This window comes from Amphiura filiformis, chromosome 6, assembly GCF_039555335.1.
Source record: "Amphiura filiformis chromosome 6, Afil_fr2py, whole genome shotgun sequence".
Lineage (NCBI taxonomy): Eukaryota > Metazoa > Echinodermata > Ophiuroidea > Amphilepidida > Amphiuridae > Amphiura > Amphiura filiformis.
Window position 1 is genome coordinate 55,536,064 of NC_092633.1, and position 19,654 is coordinate 55,555,717.

Here is a 19,654-nt window from a genome sequence, read left to right on the forward strand (position 1 = left end):
TGGTGCAATAATTATGTGTACCCCGGGGGTGAATTATAGGGGGGGCAAAGATTTTGGCAGGTCAAAAGGGGGGGCAAGCATTTTTGACAGGTCAAAAGGGGGCGGGCAAGTGATTTTTGGCAGGTCGAAAGGGGGGGGCAAGCAATTTTTGGCACAGATATTTTGGGCACCGTTTCTATATTACGCGTATCCGCCCTAAAAAGGCGTAGGAAAACGTTAGGAATACGTCAAATATGCAACATTTCCTGCTCGCTGCGCTCGCACTATATGATGAGACAATTTAAGGTTTTAAATTCGGGTTCCCCAAAATCTTGCATGTGTGGGGGGGGGGGCAAATATTTTTGGCACATCAAAAGGGGGGGGCAAAGGGTTTTTGGCACGTCGAAAGGGGGGGCAAAGATTTTTGGCACGTCCAGAGGGGGGGCAAGCGATTTTGGCAGACCATTTTGAGAATTCACCCCGGGGTAGGGGAAGGTGGGGCATAACGGAACACTTAACTTTGAGGATGCTCTGTGACGTCACCATAAGTAATATGACTGTAAAAATTATATATTCAGTTGAAGTTTGTATTTACCTTTAATATACCATTAACCAATATAACTTGAATCTTACAATTTTTATAAAAATGAAGAAATATTTTCAACAAAAAAAAATCCGTTTTGCCCCACTATCGGGGCAAAACGGAACCCCCCTATGGGGCAAAACGGCACCCTGGGTGCAAACTTATATTAGTTGTTCCATCGGTAGGCCCTAGTCCTAGTTATATGTAGGCCTATATTCAGTTACAATATTAAGTGGGCCTACCATCTCTGTGGAGTGAGTGGTTAGCTTCTTATAGGCCTAGTAGGCCTATAATATGTATGACCAATATTTGATTAGAAAGAAATATTCAGTAGGCCTACCATCTCTGTGGAGTAAGTGGTTAACTTTTAATCATTAATTCTATCTGTAGGTCTAGTTATATGTCTATGTTTCAGCGAAGTGTTTACCATGTTCGAGTAGGCCCCTAGATAACGCCTACATTTCCTTGAGTGAAAACAAGTTATGTCCGATTGGGGCAAAACGGAACCCATTTGTGCGACAACACGCCCGGGGCAAAACGGAACCCTGTTCCATTATGCCCCGCACCTAGGGTTCCGTTTTGCCCCATACCCGATTTTTTAGAAATTGGTTGCATGCATAATACATCGTAGCATATAGACCATGCACTTAATACAGCTCATACCTTCGTGTTTACAATATACACAATTATTTGGGAATCCGATATTAATGAAGTAAAATTTCAGCGCATTAAACATCTACATATCTTACACCAGACGGGTAGTAATTTTTTGACTCGATCTTGCTCGAATGTCAGTGGATTGTTTCAGATAATAAGGCCCCCTATTTTTGTTGTAAATCCTCGTAGCCATACTTGTCTTCCTCAATATAATTTGCATATAGGCCTAAGGCAGTATTGCCAAAGCCTATTTTTCCAGGTGGTTCCGTTTTGCCCCGGGGGTCCGTTATGCCCCACCTTCCCCTACACATAATTATTGCACCACCCCTAAGCCTATTTGTTTGTGATATTTCAAGCGTAAAATTTCAAAATATTTAATATCCACGGGGGGCCACTCAAATATGACAGTGTACGCATGCGTGACCAAATTTTTTCAAACACCCCCTAAACGAGTTTTACCCTACCAGCAAATTTAGCCCCTTAATAAGGTAATTTAGTGTAGAATTTACCCCCTAATGAGTTTTTGGCTGGTGAAAATGCAACAAATGTACCCTTTTTGGACACATAATTTACCAAAAAATTGAAAAGGTACCCTAAACAAGTTGTCCAGTTTCAGAAAACTACCCTTATTCTTGAAAATCACTGTTTTTAGACCCTAAACGCGTCACACGCGTAACTTGCCTTGTCTAAAAAACACCCCTTTACTTGTTTTTTGGTCACGCATGCGTACAGACCATTTATGTGAGTGATCCCCCCCGGGTTAATATCCCATTCAATTACACGGTTGACGATGAAAATTTACTGAATTTAGAGAATGCAATGCGACCACCACCTGTGTTTTTGTCTACACTAGCATACAAGTGCCCCCCCCCCAGGCCCGAGCAAAAGGTAGGCCTAGGCCTAGATACTATTCTCAGCCTGGCAGTGAAGAGCTTGAAGACAATAAATACATATCTCTACATGGACATGTCCGGGGTAGGCCTACATGTAGGCCTTTTCATTGCAGAATCTGGTGCAGAATGTTGTGGAAACAGATTCATAAATATTCAAACTGGATATGAATAGATCTGAATATGCATGATCGAAGACGATCGAAATTGATCACTCATCAGTCATCACACCGGGTCATCACACTGATCTCTGCCACAATGCCACATCTCTGCTGCAGAGATCAGAGATCAGTGACGAATCATGCTCATAGGAATCGTCCCACAATCATTACAATGTAGTCTCGGTCTCAATCAATTTGTGCTCCTTCGTGACTGTTTTAACGGTTTGTCACAAATCGGCTGGGACCGAGACTACTCACCGTTAGCGCTTGGTGGAAATTTCCATCCATCATCATCATGCGTCCATTAGTCGGTGAACAAGAATATCCTGAAAAAAGTAGACCCGGAAAAAAGGTCTAATCCCAATAATTATTTATTTCTTTGTCGGAATGTCAGTAGCCTAGCGCTACTACAAATCCGGAGACTAGTATACCTAGTATTTGCCTTCTGCATATTAAAAAGGACTCATTAAAAATGGCAATAAATTAACTATTGGTGAACCGGGACTCATTGCTGGTAGGTAGCTATTGCCCGGATACCGTACTCGCTTTGTTGACAATATTAAATCATAAATGAAACATACTGACAAAACCAGTCTGCAGGCCCGTAAGACGCAGCACGCAGGATTTATTGGGGGAGCTTACGACGGGTGGGCCCGCCCGCGCGCGCGGGTGGGGTCATAAAATCCGGGCATAAAATCAAGTCCTGGGATCAAGTTGGAAACTTGATTTTGGTGGTGTGCGCCCTAAAGCACTAAAGAGCTACAAGCTGCCTATAGTGGTATTAATTTTCCGGGGTATTTTCCATCCGTCACATGCATGACATGTACTCATTTAAATATACTACCAGTACAGTAATGCCTGCTGTATTTACAAAGGAACGCATTTTTGATGCAAAAGGTACGAGTTTATGTGGTGTATGGTGTTTCAGGTAGGTCTATTTACTAGTTTTATTCGTTGTAACATGACAATATAAAATATCAATTGTTTTTGCAGCATTAAGGTTTGGAGCTTAATAATAATAGTAATACTAGTAAAAGTAGTACTATAGCTTAGTCAGACCCAGAACAAAATATTAATTTCAGAAATGATCCTGTATAAGTTGATACTCTATTACATGATTATGTATAAAGCATGTAATTGAAAGGTCACGATTGTCAAAACTCATGAACTAGTCACTAGACTAGTCTACAGAAAGATCATAACAAAAACATCTCACACTGTCGCATACTTCATTCATAAAATCAACAGCAGTCAGGTGGCCATTCCAGCGCGAACATTCTTGCAGCCCATCCCGGCTCAACCATAATAAATCTTTCAAGAAACTAAGTGGCAGAACCAACTACTAATACTATAACTTTTCATACTTTCCAAACACCATAAACAATTGGAACAGTCTACCCGAACACATAGTAAACATAGAGGACACAAATATATTCAAGGAAACCCTGGCTAGCTACATCAGCCAGCGAAAAATTATATTCTTGCGCACACCATATCTTCTCGGTTGGCTTTGAATGAGAAGCGTTGAGAATATTCTTCAGATTCAGATTCAGAGACATTATTAATGTCAAACAGGGTCTCCACGTCCCCGGGCCATGTCCATTGTGTCAGTCCGAAACACTGTCCAGTCCGATCCACCACTATCCTGAATTTTTAGGTTTGGGTTAGCGTTAGGTAAGTAAGCTTATATTAAAATTCGGACTTTAGCGGTGGTTCAGACATGTCAGACTGACAGGGTTTCGGACTGACATGACTGACGGGTTGTACTAGACTCGCTTGCCAGTCCTATATTACGCCGTACCTATGTATATTAAGGACTGGCTTTTAGTGTCCAAAAAGGCAAAATTATCCTCAAAGTTCTGCCGAAATTGGCACCCTTGCGAAGGGTTCAGAATTCGAATCGGGAACGAAAATATCTGATCTTTGCGATCAAAAACACAAAATTACAACTTTAAACATACTATTGCTGGCAAAAGACATTATTACTAAACAATATAGAATAGAAAATTTAACATCATTTTCTCAAAATATTGAAGAAATTTGCTCACTAGACATCGAAAACGTACGCAATCCAATTCCCGTTCAAACGTGTGGGAAACTGAAAGTGCATAATCCCCACTAGGTTGTACCAGGACCCTGACTGACAGCAAGTTCAGAAATATGTTACTGCATGGAAGCGGCCATTGACTCTGTCATCGCGTATCGGGAACTACTGGTCATGTACGACGCACTATGCTATGCACCCTATACTATACCATACGCGTTATTGATAGCGTAGCCGTAGGATGCTTGTGCTGGCGAGTGGCAACACATTCGTTAGCACCCTCCCCCCACGTTGCCATTAGCACCCAGGGCTGTCAACTTTTTGGAATTGCTTGGCGTGAGACAAAGGCTACCGGGATTTTTACCGACTACAATGTTCATTTTGATCCATTGAGCCACGGCGCTCAGTCAAGCTCGAGAATCTGAAAAGCGGGGTGGGGGAAGGTAGGGACAACAAATTAATTTGACGATGCATGAGATTGTACTCATTTTACAGCTTTTGGCGTGAGATTATACTACCTTGGCGTGAGACCGCAGTGGCGTACCGTGGCCGCCCCTACCCTGGGGGGCTGACGAAAATTCAATTTTGTTGTCCTTCGTCAACACTCAACAGCTTGCCCTATTTTTTTACGGTCGTTTGAAAAGTGAAGAAAAAAAAAAGGATTTATAGGCGCTAGCGCCCCAAAAGCAACACATTTTGATGTATAGTACAATTTTTTCAAATTTTCCGCCCCTTTTTTCTTTACCAATTCTTTTTGCCGCCCTTCTTCTTCCGCCGCCCTCTTTTTGCCGCCCTTCTTCTTCCATCGCCCTTCGATTTGGCCACCCCTGCTTTGACCCCCAAAGCCCCCCCCAAAATATGCGCATGGACCGGTACCACCACAGTGTCCACCAATGATGATCAATTGCACTGTTGGGAAACCACCAACCAACAGTGCACACAAGAGCGGCTCACATTACAACCCCATCCACTGAACTGACCAATCCGGTGCATGGATTTACAAGAAAAAAATTTCTGGACTATGAAAAATGGTCATGCATTGCATATTACTTTTGTCCATCAACATTTGACTGCCATAGAAAAACTTTGAAAACCCTAGCCCGGAAAAACTTTATAAAAAGCCCTTGAAAATTGGGTAATGTTGGTGCCACTTACATCAGTTACATAACAAGTATCTCAGTGGGATGTAATTTGAGCTGGTAATGCCATTGGGTTATAATGAGCTGTGGCTGCATATTGTTGAATTTGTACAGTGAGCATATAATTGCACTGCATACACAATTTCCAATGCAAATTTTTGGGAAAGTGGGTACATGTATCTGTCCAAAGTTGAAAATTTTGGCACTTTGTTTTAGTGAAAAATTGATTTGATGACTTAAATATATGTAGGTACCGATCACCAATGCACAAAAAAACAAAACAACATATGACCTATATCTCCTTGTATTACAGTCATTTAGTATTCAAAGAACTTATACGTTAAACATACGGTACTTTTTTTATAATCTTGTTTCAGCTTCACTTTTAAAGTGGTATTAGACTTGCGTGCTGATTTCAAATTGAAGTAAGCAAACTACATAAATCTGGATCAAAATAAACGAGACAATGTCCTTCACCTTTGCCTCTGCGATATGTCACAAACCAGCAATTGGAGTGCCTTTCCAGAAGATTTCCATGTTATTGGTTGAGCATCATCGTACAAACTTGTGTAGTAAGATTATCAGGAGTTTAGCTTCATGGCAGAGGAAATGCAGAGTTGGAACTTGTATTACTGGGCAACAATTGAATGAGCTACACACCAACAGTGCACATGTAGGACCTACAGGTCCAACAACTAGTCCTAGTAGCAGTAAACAAAAGAAGGTGAGGCTAGCAAAACAAATTGAATAGGGTGCAATTTCCAATTGTCAATGATATACTTCTACTTAAGGGGGTACTACACCCCTGGCCAATTTTGTGCCTATTTTTGTATTTTTCGCAAAAATTATAGCACATTGGTGACAAGTAAGATATATATATTATAGGGGCAAGGACTACAACTACTGCACTGAAAATATTTATTTCAGCACCGACAACAATTGTGGAGTTATAGTCAAAAATGAGGGAAAACCAATATTTGATCAATAAATCAATAACTACTTGTCTAGCACGGCTGGAAAAAATGCACAATTTCCCGGGAACATAGTTGAGATTTCCCACTATTTCTTATGTATTTCTTTATTTATTTTTCTAGGGGCTTGTGTATGTTTCAACTTCTGCAGACACTTTTGCCAACTTGGCATTTGAAGACTGGTAAGTAAGATTTCCAAAGAAACACAATGTACAGCAATACAGTGTGCAACAAAGAAAAACAATGTACAGCAGTAGTTTAAAACAAAGAAACACAATGTGCAGCAGTAGAGTGTACAAGAAAGAAACACAATGTACAGCAGTAGAGTGTACAACAAAGAAACACAATGTACAGCAGTACAGTGTGCAACAAAAAAAACACAATGCCGAAATGCCCGGAACTACATCTCAAGTCGAGATACATTTTACCTGGAAAAGAGGATTAATTTTGTGTTGGCCATCTGCAAATGAAATGCAATTTATTAAAGCCATCAATTCGTTTTTATATTCCTATCATAGGGTTCATGATAATTGGGACTTGAGTCATCTCAACTTACTGTTTTTATGGCGAAATGAACCAAGCATTGTGATTGGCAGGCATCAGAATCCTTGGACAGAGTGCAGTATTCGTGAAATGCGGAAGACAAATGTCAAACTTGCTAGAAGACGAGTGGTGGAGGCACTGTCTATCATGTAAGATTTATAGAAATTATTACAACTTTGAAAGGTTTATTTCCATTGTATAAAATGATGTATTTTGGAGATGCTGAAAAGCATGTAAAAATTGGGAAAAGATGATCATGCTCTATGGAACTTGACACCAATGGAAAAATAGAAGAGTTTGAACTTTTGCTCTGCGGGGCACACCGAAATCCCAAATTTCCCAGGACTGGACCGAAAGCAAGTCGGGGATCCCTCTTCCACATAGTTCATATTTACCAGGCCACTTTACATTCGGACCAGGATATAATTTAAAATAAGCAAATGTATGCCCAGAATTTTGGTTAATTCATCCATCAAAATGCTACACGCCTTATACTAAACTCTCTGACAGAGATATTGCACTACACAGTTTCTGTATTTATGTAATAATCGAAAGTTTGCAATGTAATTTGAAAAATATGTTTCAAATTTAATTCAAGATTACAAAATTTAACAGTTAAAAAAGGACGTGCTGAACCAGTTGTAACTTGCAAAAACCATAGGAATTAATTCTAAAGTGAAATACTAGAATGATCAATAGATATACAATTATATAGTAAAACTGCTGTTGATTTTGTTTAGGATCTGGGGAATGTCAACTGTACCTTCTTTACCCACCGTAAAAGCTATGACCGTCAGCACAATCTGCAGGCGGTAGTTGATGTATGAATGAAGAATGGCCACAACTAGATATTTCTACCAATTCTAGGGATGACTTGATGCTGAACAACTTCTATAAGGTGAGAATAGCAATAGCATGGTGACTCTGCCCTCTGGGCACTCACACTAATATACAGGCAGTAGCTAGCATGAGCCAAGGGGGAAACAGCCCTCTGAGAAGTCTTTCCCCAATGCCCCCTTCTTCCCCTCCCACTGGGGTATTGGCAATCCTGATATTTTGGATTTTTTTTAGCCTTATTGTAGTTTTTAGCCCATGTTGGTCAAACCATGAAGCCACCAGGGTTCACAGTTTGCTCTCAAATAACCGGGTCCACTTTTTTATGCTGGACCCATTCAGATCCCATTTAGTTGAAATTTGCGAGTCCCAAATTGATTTTTGTGGGTCCAAATTGTACTTATGTACGAAACTTCAGAAACACCCGAAATGTATTTTCAGTACTGGCATAAGCGATAATTATTAAGTATGCTGAATTCGGCACCCAAAACTTACAAGTCGAGTCAAATTACTGGGTAAAGACACCTTGCGCGACCGGCCGACTTTCTCATAAGGCTAATGAAAGTCAATTCCCAGTTTCCCGTTACATTATTTTTCATGACTGTGTAGGTGACCATTTCATTATTCATTCATTATTTTATACCATTTCATTATTGCATCTGTTACAGGTGTAAACCAATAACTACCCATGTATACATGTTATATGTGATAAATCACAGTTTGTAGTTTACAGATGTAGTTTACAACCACATGAAGGTGATTGTACAACTATTATATAAAGTTTCACAATATTTTTTACGGGATAAGATCAGAGCAGATCAAAAAGTGCGGGACAGAGAATTGAGTAGGTATTCATTAATAATTCATTATTAACCATATACCATGCTCCTACTGCAAAGAAAATTCCTGAAAATCAACAGAAAGGGATTTATAAAACCACAATTATTTATTTGTATGTTAAACTTGTTAGAAATCAACATTTTATTCAAAATAATGAAATATTTGGCCAGCAAATTGTTTTGAGCGGAGTAGGGTAACGGGAAACTGAGAGTCGCCTTTCATTAGCCTAAAGAACTACAATTACTACCTAATAACATGCACTACTTCAATCATCTAATTATTTGGTTATTTTGTTACATTTGCTCGGTTGTTTTCGCGATGTCACCAGGAATTGACCCTGTTTTGTTGACATTTTTATTGTAACATAATATTTGCACGATCCGAAAAAAAATCGCAAGTCAACCTCTTCCACAGTCAACCTCTTCCTTGTATCGCTGATCAAATATCTGTGCATGAAATAGCGATGAGGTGTGTATCATGTTGCAGCGATTTTTGTAATATGTAATTTATGAATGAAAAGTGAGCCGATTGAGCTGGGTTATCGCACAATGACGATCTATGATGATATTTTCTATTTCTTGGATGGGATTTTTTCCGGGTCCAAGCACAGCCTACTGGACCCATTCAGGTTACATAATCTTACTTTTTCCGGGTCCAGTTCAAAAAGCGTCCTGGACGCGAAAACGCGATAAACTGAACCCTGGAAGCCACATATAAGTACACATCATAAGAGCTGTATGTTATATATTATATATACTATATACAGCTCTATCATGTAGGCCCCGGCAAAAAACGCAATTTTTTGAAGTAAAAAACGAGATCCCAAATTTTGAAAAGCGAGAAAAGCGAGATTTCCCTAAAAAAATGCACGAGAAGCTTTCAAAACGCCGAAAATGAAAAATCAAAAAAATAAATAAATAAATAAAAATCCACAAAAATATTTGCTGCCCTCTATTGTCAGAACAATGTTTAGATGTAAATAAACCTGCCGATGGCCGGCCAGTATCGAAGAAAAAAGTGACAAAAAGTTGACCTTGAATTATGTTTTATAGTCAAAATAGTCCAGTAATTCAATAAACATAATGATATTTGGCCTAAACTTGAACTCATTTGAAATGAAATGACAGTTTTTATTGAGTAATTGCATGGCTTTTTCACTCCACCTATGCTTGCAATGCTGTTGAATTCTGCACTTGGCGTAGTTGGAACTTCATTTTAATGGAATTCGGCGAACTTTTATGGCATAGTAAGTGCACTGCTTGGAAATTTTTTTAAAAAGCGAGATAGTTGGTTAATAGCGAGAATCACGGCGTGAAAAGCGAGATCTCGTTTTTGCCGGGCCTTAGCTCTATGGTACATATATGGCCCATTTCACGGTTAGGCGCCACTTTTTGATTTTCAACGTATCTGGCCTGGTGTGTAAAAAATAATGGGGTTACAGAATTGACTGTTGGTGATTTTTCATTGTCTCTGTATAGCCTACCTCCACTAGCTTAATCGGCCTTTCTGCTTTTATCTTTCAGGGTGCACAGGGGTCAGAAGTGGTCAAAAACCACATTTTACTAGCAACCTAAAACAGACATTTATTTTCCAATGCTGCCACTTTTTACTATGTTGAGCCTACCAGCTGCTTTTGTTGTTTTTATGTAATGAACAAGTTGCACTATACAGCCATACATGAACAAAGTAGTAGTTGTCAGTTAAACTAGCATGAGAACCATTTAAATTTCTGAATTCGGATGTGACATTTTCCGTTCACATCTATGTACCTTATTCAATGTGGAATAGATCGACTAATACTTTACATGAATGGCAAACTAGTGTGTTTTAGTAAAGTTCAGAGTCTTGTTACTATTTGTTGAACAAATTACACTTGTTGCTCTTAATACGTAGATACAGCGATATTTTGAATTTTTGCCAACAAATTCCGTTCACAATTTTGTCACATCCGATTAATTTTCCAAATAGTATAATTTATTAACAAATAAGTGGCAGAATTTGTTCTCCTTGATTTTTAAAAATCTCCTGCTATGAGCTATCTAATGACACCATTTAATGAAAACTCCTTCATCAACTTAGCTTGCAGATGTCATTTCAAAGTTTCCGTTCACATGTGTCACATCCATGGTACCTGTCACATCCAAAATAGTTTCTTCAAAGAACTAAGACAGGAATGGGACTAGGATGCCAGTTTGAAGTTATTTCATTACAGGTTTGTGGAGGATCAAAAGGCACAATAAGTTTTTAATTCAGCATGCCTTCTTTAATTGTGACAGGAGATTCAAAAAGCTTCAATTTCCGTTCACATGTCACATCCTCAAAATTAGTAGTTTTTAGGCCAAAATACTTAAACAACATGATATTTGACTTTCTAAAATAGGTTTATTATTTCATACATGTCACATATGATTATTTCATGGCTTTGTTGTTGTCTTTTAGGGGACAGTTTTGTATACAATTTACAGAAGCGGATGTGACATTTCCAATTGTGAACGGAATATTTCAGTATTATAAACATTTTGCTTGGCAAAAATATAAAGGGTCAGGAAAAACATTTTAGCATTGCTCAATTCAATAGAATCTATCAAAATATATGTGTTAGAAATGCTTTAAAGCTTATATTTTGACAAGCAAACTGTTTATAATAATGAAATATTCTGTTCACAATTAAAAATGTCACATCCACCTCTATAAATTGTAAACAATGTTTTAAAATGAACACTAACACAGGTTAATATGTTTCAATATATCCCATTTAATTTACTGAGTGTGTGAAAACTCTTTGAATCATTATTTTCTGAAACATACTCTGCTTTACAATGTGTGGTTTCCGTTCACATTGACATCTGTCACATCCAAAATTGCACAAAGATAAGAATCTTGAATTTGACCTGTGCTTTCAAACTGGCTGATATTATTTGTGAACATTACCCATATTATGACCATCAAAGCTGTGAAATATCAGAGTCATTCATTGATTATTAAAATTGTTGAGTAAACCTTTTCATGTCAATTTCCTTTTTACCACAAAAATTACATGTAAGTGGCCATAAATTTGTCATTACACAACAAAATTTGCCCAAATTTGGTCAGAAGAGAGCCTATGACATACTTGCTTATTTTAAATATCTATTATATATGTATTGGACAGTAAAAGTATAAATATTCACTACTCAATATTTATCAAATTTGTTAAAAATTACATAACATGAGATAATAAATTATAATTTTCTTCAAGAAGTAGAGAGATTTAAGCTGAGAAATGATATTTTTATGAAAATCTGGTCTTATGTGGAAAAGAAAACCCCAATTAAATGAAATTTAATCCATTTTGAAAATTTCAAGTTTTTTTCACCAAAAGTGGCGCCTAACCGTGAAATGGGCCATATGCATCTTCATCTTTACTTAATACAGCAGATAATTGGACAAACATGAATATTGAATTTAAAAAAAATGTAAACCTTTGTCAATTTAGGTACTATAGTGGTTGTGACATTGTTATACCATGTGAAATAACTTGCATATGTTAATGGCATACATTGCATGTTTTTCTCTTAGCAGATTTCAGGCTCAGCGGCTAGACTGAGTCGTACCGTAGCATATCATCACTGTACTCTCCTACACAGTGCCAACACAAGGATGCTCACATCACTTCTTAATTTTAATGCTGTAAGTAGTTCTGATTAGTTTTTATTAAAATCATGATTTATTGATTTGAAACTTGTTGAAAAAATTTGGAACATTTTCAAAATGTGTTTGCAAAAAAAAATAAATAAATAAAAACCACATAAATTTTAAAGCCAGATATATCAAGATATCAGTGGTGTCATTTTAGCCTCCAGAAAAAAAAATCCTGTCCAAATAAAACTACTAGAAGAGTCCATCTGCCAGTAATTTTTCTTTGTTGCCTAACTCACTGTAACGGACAAGAAATTATTGAAAAGCTCCATTTTCTCTATAATTTTAATCAACAGGATGGAGTCAAAAGCAATGCAACAGAAAGTGTAAGATCCCCGGTGCTAAACCTACGTGAAGCTGAACCACGTCTATCGCAAGAAGATGTCTTCCAAGCTATTGCTACAGAATTCTATGCTAACAACCCACCATATTACAAGGACAAGGAGGTGAGAAGCTTGCTAAGTCTAGTAAAGCTAAGTCTGTAAAGTGTGCTGAGGCTTGTGGATCTACGTTTAGGCGTTGTGCCTGTGCGTAGCGCACTATAAATCACTGCACTTTTTTTTTAGTAAATAACAAAAACAATGCTGCGTAAGGCTAAAAGAAAGACATAACAAGTTTGTTGTTATTGTCTATTTATTAGTTTCCAGTTGGTTCAGCACAATTATTTTGTTTTGTGAAGCAACTTAGTCTTTTTTATATTTTTTATTTCTAGATTTCCATGGAAAAAAGTTCACATTTTTAAAATATTGCTTTCGTAGAGTTTGATTATGAGATGAAATTAATAGCACAAAAAATATCAAAAATCTACCTAAATTTAAAATTGTTAACTTTATCTTGTAACTGATTTTACCATATCAAATTGCAATTTGAAGCTCATTTGAATCATTTTACCATGACCCACACACGCCAAGTACCAAAGTTAACTAGTCACGGTTGTTTCTCTTTCACAGATTTATGCTATATCACCCAATGATGAACACATATGGAAAGGCATCGCACAGAAGAAGGAGGAGTTGATGGTATGGGAACAATTTATGTACTCCATTAACGTAGACACAATTTTAAAGGATGTCTCAGGCAATCACAACATTTTGCCTTATATGTTTATAGAAAAATAATTATCAAGCACGAATCACATGATTTTATTTTAAACAAACTCATATTGGCCATAAAAATGAACAAAAAACAGCCTGCAGCCATCTCTCAACATGAGATGTTCCAAATTGCCGGGCAATGAAATTGTCTATAGACAGGGCTTGAAAAAATTTCCTGGGAAGCAAGCTAAATTTCCTACAATTTATAAAATCTTTTTATATATACAAGAAAGACACAATTTCCTTCCCAATACCAGAATTTCCCTCCAAACACCAACATTTCCTGGAAAGGAGCTTCCCAAATTCCCTACTTTTTCGAGTCATGCACATACTAATTTCATCACTGACATAGTGATGAAATTATTTTGCTTGGATCTCTGGGTTGATAGGATGAAACAAACAATGCGTCTGACTAGATTAGACCTGCTATTGATTGTCGTATTATCGTCGATTTGGCCCTAAATCCGACACTTCAAAAGAAATTGTCCTTTTTCGTCACTTTACGACACTCATCAAAAAAGAAAAAAATGAAATTTCCATGCTATTTTGTCCAAATAAGCTTACCGTACGATCATGTTTTCATCAGAAATTCTAAAATTACCCCCGAAGTTGACCTGAACCCGAGTTTTGACACGTGTCGATTGTCGTATTTTTTCCCCGTCACAGTGTTGAATTAGAAATCACATGTCGATAACGGGTCTAGACTAGATTCAAACCGCAATACTGTTTTGTGTGCTGGCTGCTGTGAGTAAAGATTAAAATTTGTTTATTGTATTGCAATGTTTCCATTCTCACAGGATTGGGATTGGATCTACGGGAAGACTCCTAAATTCCAAGTTGAGAAGAAGTATAGGGAGGTATCGGCTACCATACATGTCAACAAAGGACGCATAGATGGTGTTCTCTTATATATGCCTTATGACTGGGTGCATTCTGTACTCGTACAACAATTAACAAGTGCTCTCAAGGGTAAGTTGATTTTGCCTCCCCCCACACGCATTATGTGATGCGATCAAGCAAAATCAGTCGGAAATATTAAATTTTCAGTTTCTTATAGGATAGTAAAAGCATTTATCAAGCTGCATTTTGCAGAAAACCCCAATGAAATTGAGCAACCACTTCCAAAGATAAGAGCAATTAAAGAGTTTCCAAAACAAAAGGAAACAAAAGGAATTATTTCCTTTGTTTGACTATTCTGTCGGTCCGTTTCACGTCACTTCCGGTTGATGATGTTCGAGTGAAAACAAGTCCGTGATTCGATTTTTGTTGATGATTTCTGTCATTGGTGTAATGTAAATTTCGATCGCAAATAGTCAGTGGAATCAAACAACCGTTTCTAAGTCTTCAGAGTGGAAGAAACTTACTTGATTTACCGTTTATATACTGACAAACTTAAAATTAAATTCCATGGTCGAAAGTGTCGTTTTTCCGAAATTGAATGTCACTCCAGCAATATCGCTATGTAGCCTCCTTCACAGCCGGTTTCTGTTATGCGCAACAAACCGTGAGCCACATGCAGATTGGGCCCGAGACTAGAGATAGCCCGGATGTCCGACCGACAGAATATCTCAAAATCAATATTTCCGAGTGGGTTGTCAATGGGTTGTGACAGGTGTGCAATGTGTCAAACCAAGCGTTTGGCATTATGCGGCGATCACAATGACATAATGAATCTTTTCATCTTACAGGGGTACGTTTCTGGATAACAGATGTTGCCATGGTAATAGACACATTCTTGAATGATGTTGAAGTAGACGATGATGTGCGTGACAGATTGGAGACATTGCGTTGTCTCATAGAAGACTGTGTGAGCGGACATGAGGACCTTCAGCTGAACCAGCTGCCATGATAAGTGAAACTAGGTTAGGACAATGTAATCTTGTGATGCTGGACCAACCTCATTTTGGTTAGTAGCCCATGTTGGCTCAACGTTAATTAGATCAGACAAAGGTCTTTTATGAAAATTTTCCAGGGGTGTGAGGATTTCTAAAAAATCTGAAAACCTACTCGGAGACAACCCAAACAACAGTCAGGGTGCAGGGCGTAGAGTCCCTGCTGGCGTGCTGGGGTCCTGGTTTCTAGTATTTAGAGGGCATTTTTACATGTGAGCATCGCTCGACAAAATTTTGATCCCTAGTAACTCTACCTCTTAATTCCTTGTGATTTTCCAAATATCGTGCTCAACTTCCGTCTCTAGCTGGACCATAATTCAGGTACAATGTATCAAGCTCAAGCCGTCCAATTCTACATCAAACTCGGTATGGTAATAGATGTGGTTTGATGTGCTGTATAGTTTTGCATAATTGTTGCATATATATATTTGTATTTACAAACCTTTATTTAGCATGGGGCTACCTTAATTATGAACTACGTAATTCTAGTTTAAAGGAAGGTGACCTGATATATTTGGAAAACAGCATTCTTTAAAATTGATGTATAACATAATATAGAATGTCATCCCTTTCAAGCATTCATGAGCAAACAACACATAAATGTTTCTTGTAAATGGGATTAATTCCTTATGGAATTACTGACATTATACAGCGTGATAATCATGACAATATTAAAGTCTACAGTGTTTTTATTAATGATATTCATGTAATAAATTGATATCAAATGAGAGATCCTATTTTTCTCATCAAAATTAGGAGTTCCAAATCTGTGTATTTCGGAAGATATCATCCAAAAACTGTCTAATTAGCCTCGAATGTGGTATACCACAAGACTTAATTAAACAGTTTTTGGATGATTTCTTTGGAAATATACAGATTTGGAACACCTAATTTCAATATGTTTAATAAGATCAATATGAGCTTTCACCCAATACAAAACTCTGCATTTTGATGGGGAAAAGCGGGAGGATAAGGCTGAGTGCCAATCAGGTTACCCACCTTTAATACACTGCAGTAAAACCTCATAACGAAATTGGATACAAGAAAGTATTTTTCCAGAACCAAGATATACAAAATTCTTTTTGTTATTTATTGTTTTTACAACCCTGATATAACGAAATTTGGATATAAAGAACTAATTTCTCTGTCTCTGACAACTTCGTTATGAGTTTCCACTGTAATAACAAAATGCCTTTATAAAATCAATGGTTTTATGATGTTTATGAATGAGGTTAATATGATTTTGTTGACATGCAAATGACAAAATCAATGCCCTTTATTTTGGTTTATTATAATGCACTCCGCTTGTTCGGGTAAAAAAATTCCAGGGGATGTGCACTGATTATTGTCATTTGCACTAACAAAATTATAGCAGTCATTAACCTCCAACTATTTTTATAGAGGCCCTGCATGAAATTATCAATTGGCTCCAAACAAAGGATTTGAGCCGGTGTCCTTCACCGTAGTTATGGCGGAGTGCAGTCCATTCAATCAACTGTTGTCATCAACTTATTTGATCGTAGTGCACTAGTGCAGGGTTATGTGTGTGAGACGAACTGTCACCGTAGATTGCAATTGTCATGCTTTTGTTGAATGCATTTGAGTAGTCCGCCATATTTACGGGATGATACGTTACATGCAAGGCCTCTATAGTGGTAAACTGCAGCTTACATGTATATGTGGTTTAACCGCTTGACCAATCATTGTTAGTTAGCCTTGAATGATACAGATCTGATCCAATCGGGCTAAAGTCAGCAATAATGAAACTGAGATAGGCAAAAGAGAGGAGGAAAAACATGGACATAATTTTGTAACCAGGTATTCAAAAGACCTTGGGATTCAACATTGGGAAGTGGAATAAGTTAGTAATACTTGACTCATTTTTCAACATGTCCGACTTTGGCCCGAGTGGATCAGATCAGGTCACATATTGACATGACATATGCAAAAAGGTAAGCATTGGCATAATAAATTGCTTCCTCTCAATGGGCTATTCCAGTTGATATTCTTACACCACCTATAGGGAATGTGTCCTTGATCTCCCACACAGGGAATGTAGATTTCAAATGAAATCACCATTCAGGTAAGCCCCATTGAAATTCACACTCCCTGTGTAGAAAGTTGAGGCCATGTCTCCCATTTGGGGTGGTATAGATTTAACTGAACTAGCCCAATTATGTAACGGTGTACCTTATTCAACATGTTATCCATAAGATGGTTAGTTTTCTTGTCGGATACAGGGTGCACATGATATGTACATTTGTATATAGGTCTTCAGTACATTATACTATTGTAATGTGTGTGAAACTTATAAGCCAAAAACAAAACAAGTATTATTATCTAGTTAAACCAAAAAACCTTTGACTGTATATATAAGCTGCATACATGTATAAGACATCTGCAAAATGTCTCAAATGGCACAATTGTCTACTTTATGCAAAGGACTACATGTAGTCAAAACTGCTCATGAACAAATTTAAGCGCTTGATCAAGGTTGGTATACATGAACTCAAAGTTCCTAAAATTAGGCACTCTTCCACACTTGTTAAAATTAGGCACTCTTCCACTTTTAAATTAGGCATTCTTAGTCGGTGGCTATGATTTAGCTTGTTAGCGCTGAATTTTCATTGGTTTCTGCAAGCTATGTAACGGCAGCAATCACATTGCCACAGAAGATGCTTGTCAAAGCGCGAATATGTAGCGTGTTCTATAAAAATATGCGAACGAGATTGCAGTACACGCAACCGAAAGGGTAAACAAGTTTTGGTCATTTTCATGACTATAACTTAATTTTTGCTAAATAAAACAGTGTTTAGTTATTAAAATAATATTCGACTAAGAATGAGAATAATGGAATTTTTGTTTTTACTATCCTCTACCGTGCAATAGACAATGGGCAGGTCCGATATTTTTTATTGTAGTGGATACCAGCTGCGCCGGCATCCACTACTCGCGGTAGAGAATAGTAAATACCAAAATTCTTCTTTTATTCTCCCACTCTTGAATTAGGCACTCTTCCACTCTGAAATCATAAAAACAATTACAGCTGTTTTTGTAAGATCTGTTTCGGAAATAAAATTGCTTTCTTCATCAAGTTAAATTTAATACAATTTGCTTTTTAAATATGGGCTTGGGCAGCTGAATTGGTGCTTATTAGCATTATGTATTGTAAATTTGCAAATGTTGATGTTTCGTGCAACCACACCAACCAAAGAAGTGTATTTTTTGTACATAGTCATTAATATAACATATATATCAAATTTTATTGTGTTTAATAAAACTCTTAACCACAAATTGGTTTATGTCATGTTGTATTATTTATTTTTTCAACATTTTGCTTCAGCTTCTTCATATAATTAACACATGTCAATGTATGCCAGTTTTCAAATAAGTGCCTGCCAAAAAGTAATCACCCCACCCTTTATTACGATTATAAAACTAAAGTGTATGCAATGCATCAAATTTAAAAACTGAAATAATAAACCCAGGCTAATTCTGTAAATTTTGATACCTCATTTGTCTGGATAGCTCAAAGTTTGTAGCCTTGGTGACTCTTTGAATGAACATTCTCTACATGACTGGTCAAGGATGACCCGCAGTGATGACCAGGCACCTTAGCAACAAAAGCAACATTTTCAATGGGTTTAGGTGCAACTTTTGAATGGGGGTCTTGTTCAAATTGTCACCAGGCCATGGCAACAAATTTTGGGCTATTAAGGGAAGGGTTATGAACGTTTGGACAGTATTTATTGTGGGACATTAGAGCACATCAGACATATCGAATTGCATTCTGAATACGAAGAATGTCCTTCTGATATCAAATAATTTTGATTTTTTGAAATTCGCAATGTAATACACATTTTATGGCAAATCATTAAAATTGATATTTTGATATTTAACAGTACTCGAAGTAAACTTTATAAATCTGATGATTTATACTTAACGTGTATGTAGGTGGGGTGAAAAGCCGACGATCAATTGAAAATTTTGACCTTTCGTATTGAAGATATGGATTTTTTTCCCCCAAAACACTAAAAAAAATTAGGTCGATTTGGGAAAAAATCCATATCTTCAATATGAAAGGTCAAAAATTTCAATTGATCGTTGGCTTTTCCTCCCAGCTACATACGACAGGGTTCAAGCTTTGACTTGCGTTTGGCGGACATAATGGTGGGAACTTAAAGTGAAAGATATCCTACTTCAAGGAACATTTTCTGGGGTGAAATTTTGTGTAGAAACTGAATCTGACATAAAAAATGCATAATTGTCAACTTGAACATTTTCCCCATAGCACTGTACAGGCATATTTCAGCCAGAAGTCATCAAATTTGAGCGAAAAAAGAAAAAAA

At 37.3% G+C, this 19,654-nt stretch overlaps 1 protein-coding gene across 1 annotated transcript; it reads left to right on the plus strand.

Annotated features, from left to right (window-relative positions):
- The first annotated feature begins 3,063 nt into the window (after positions 1-3,063).
- Positions 3,064-15,377, plus strand: LOC140155659 (lipoyl amidotransferase LIPT1, mitochondrial-like). The gene is given in 12 exon segments (XM_072178582.1): positions 3,064-3,198; positions 5,831-6,177; positions 6,548-6,606; positions 6,943-7,091; positions 7,094-7,116; positions 7,708-7,786; positions 7,789-7,865; positions 12,203-12,310; positions 12,616-12,765; positions 13,270-13,338; positions 14,211-14,382; positions 15,102-15,377. Coding segments are annotated over 11 exon segments (1,305 nt in total). The 5' UTR covers positions 3,064-3,198; positions 5,831-5,919; the 3' UTR covers positions 15,263-15,377.
- The last annotated feature ends 4,277 nt before the right edge of the window (positions 15,378-19,654 follow it).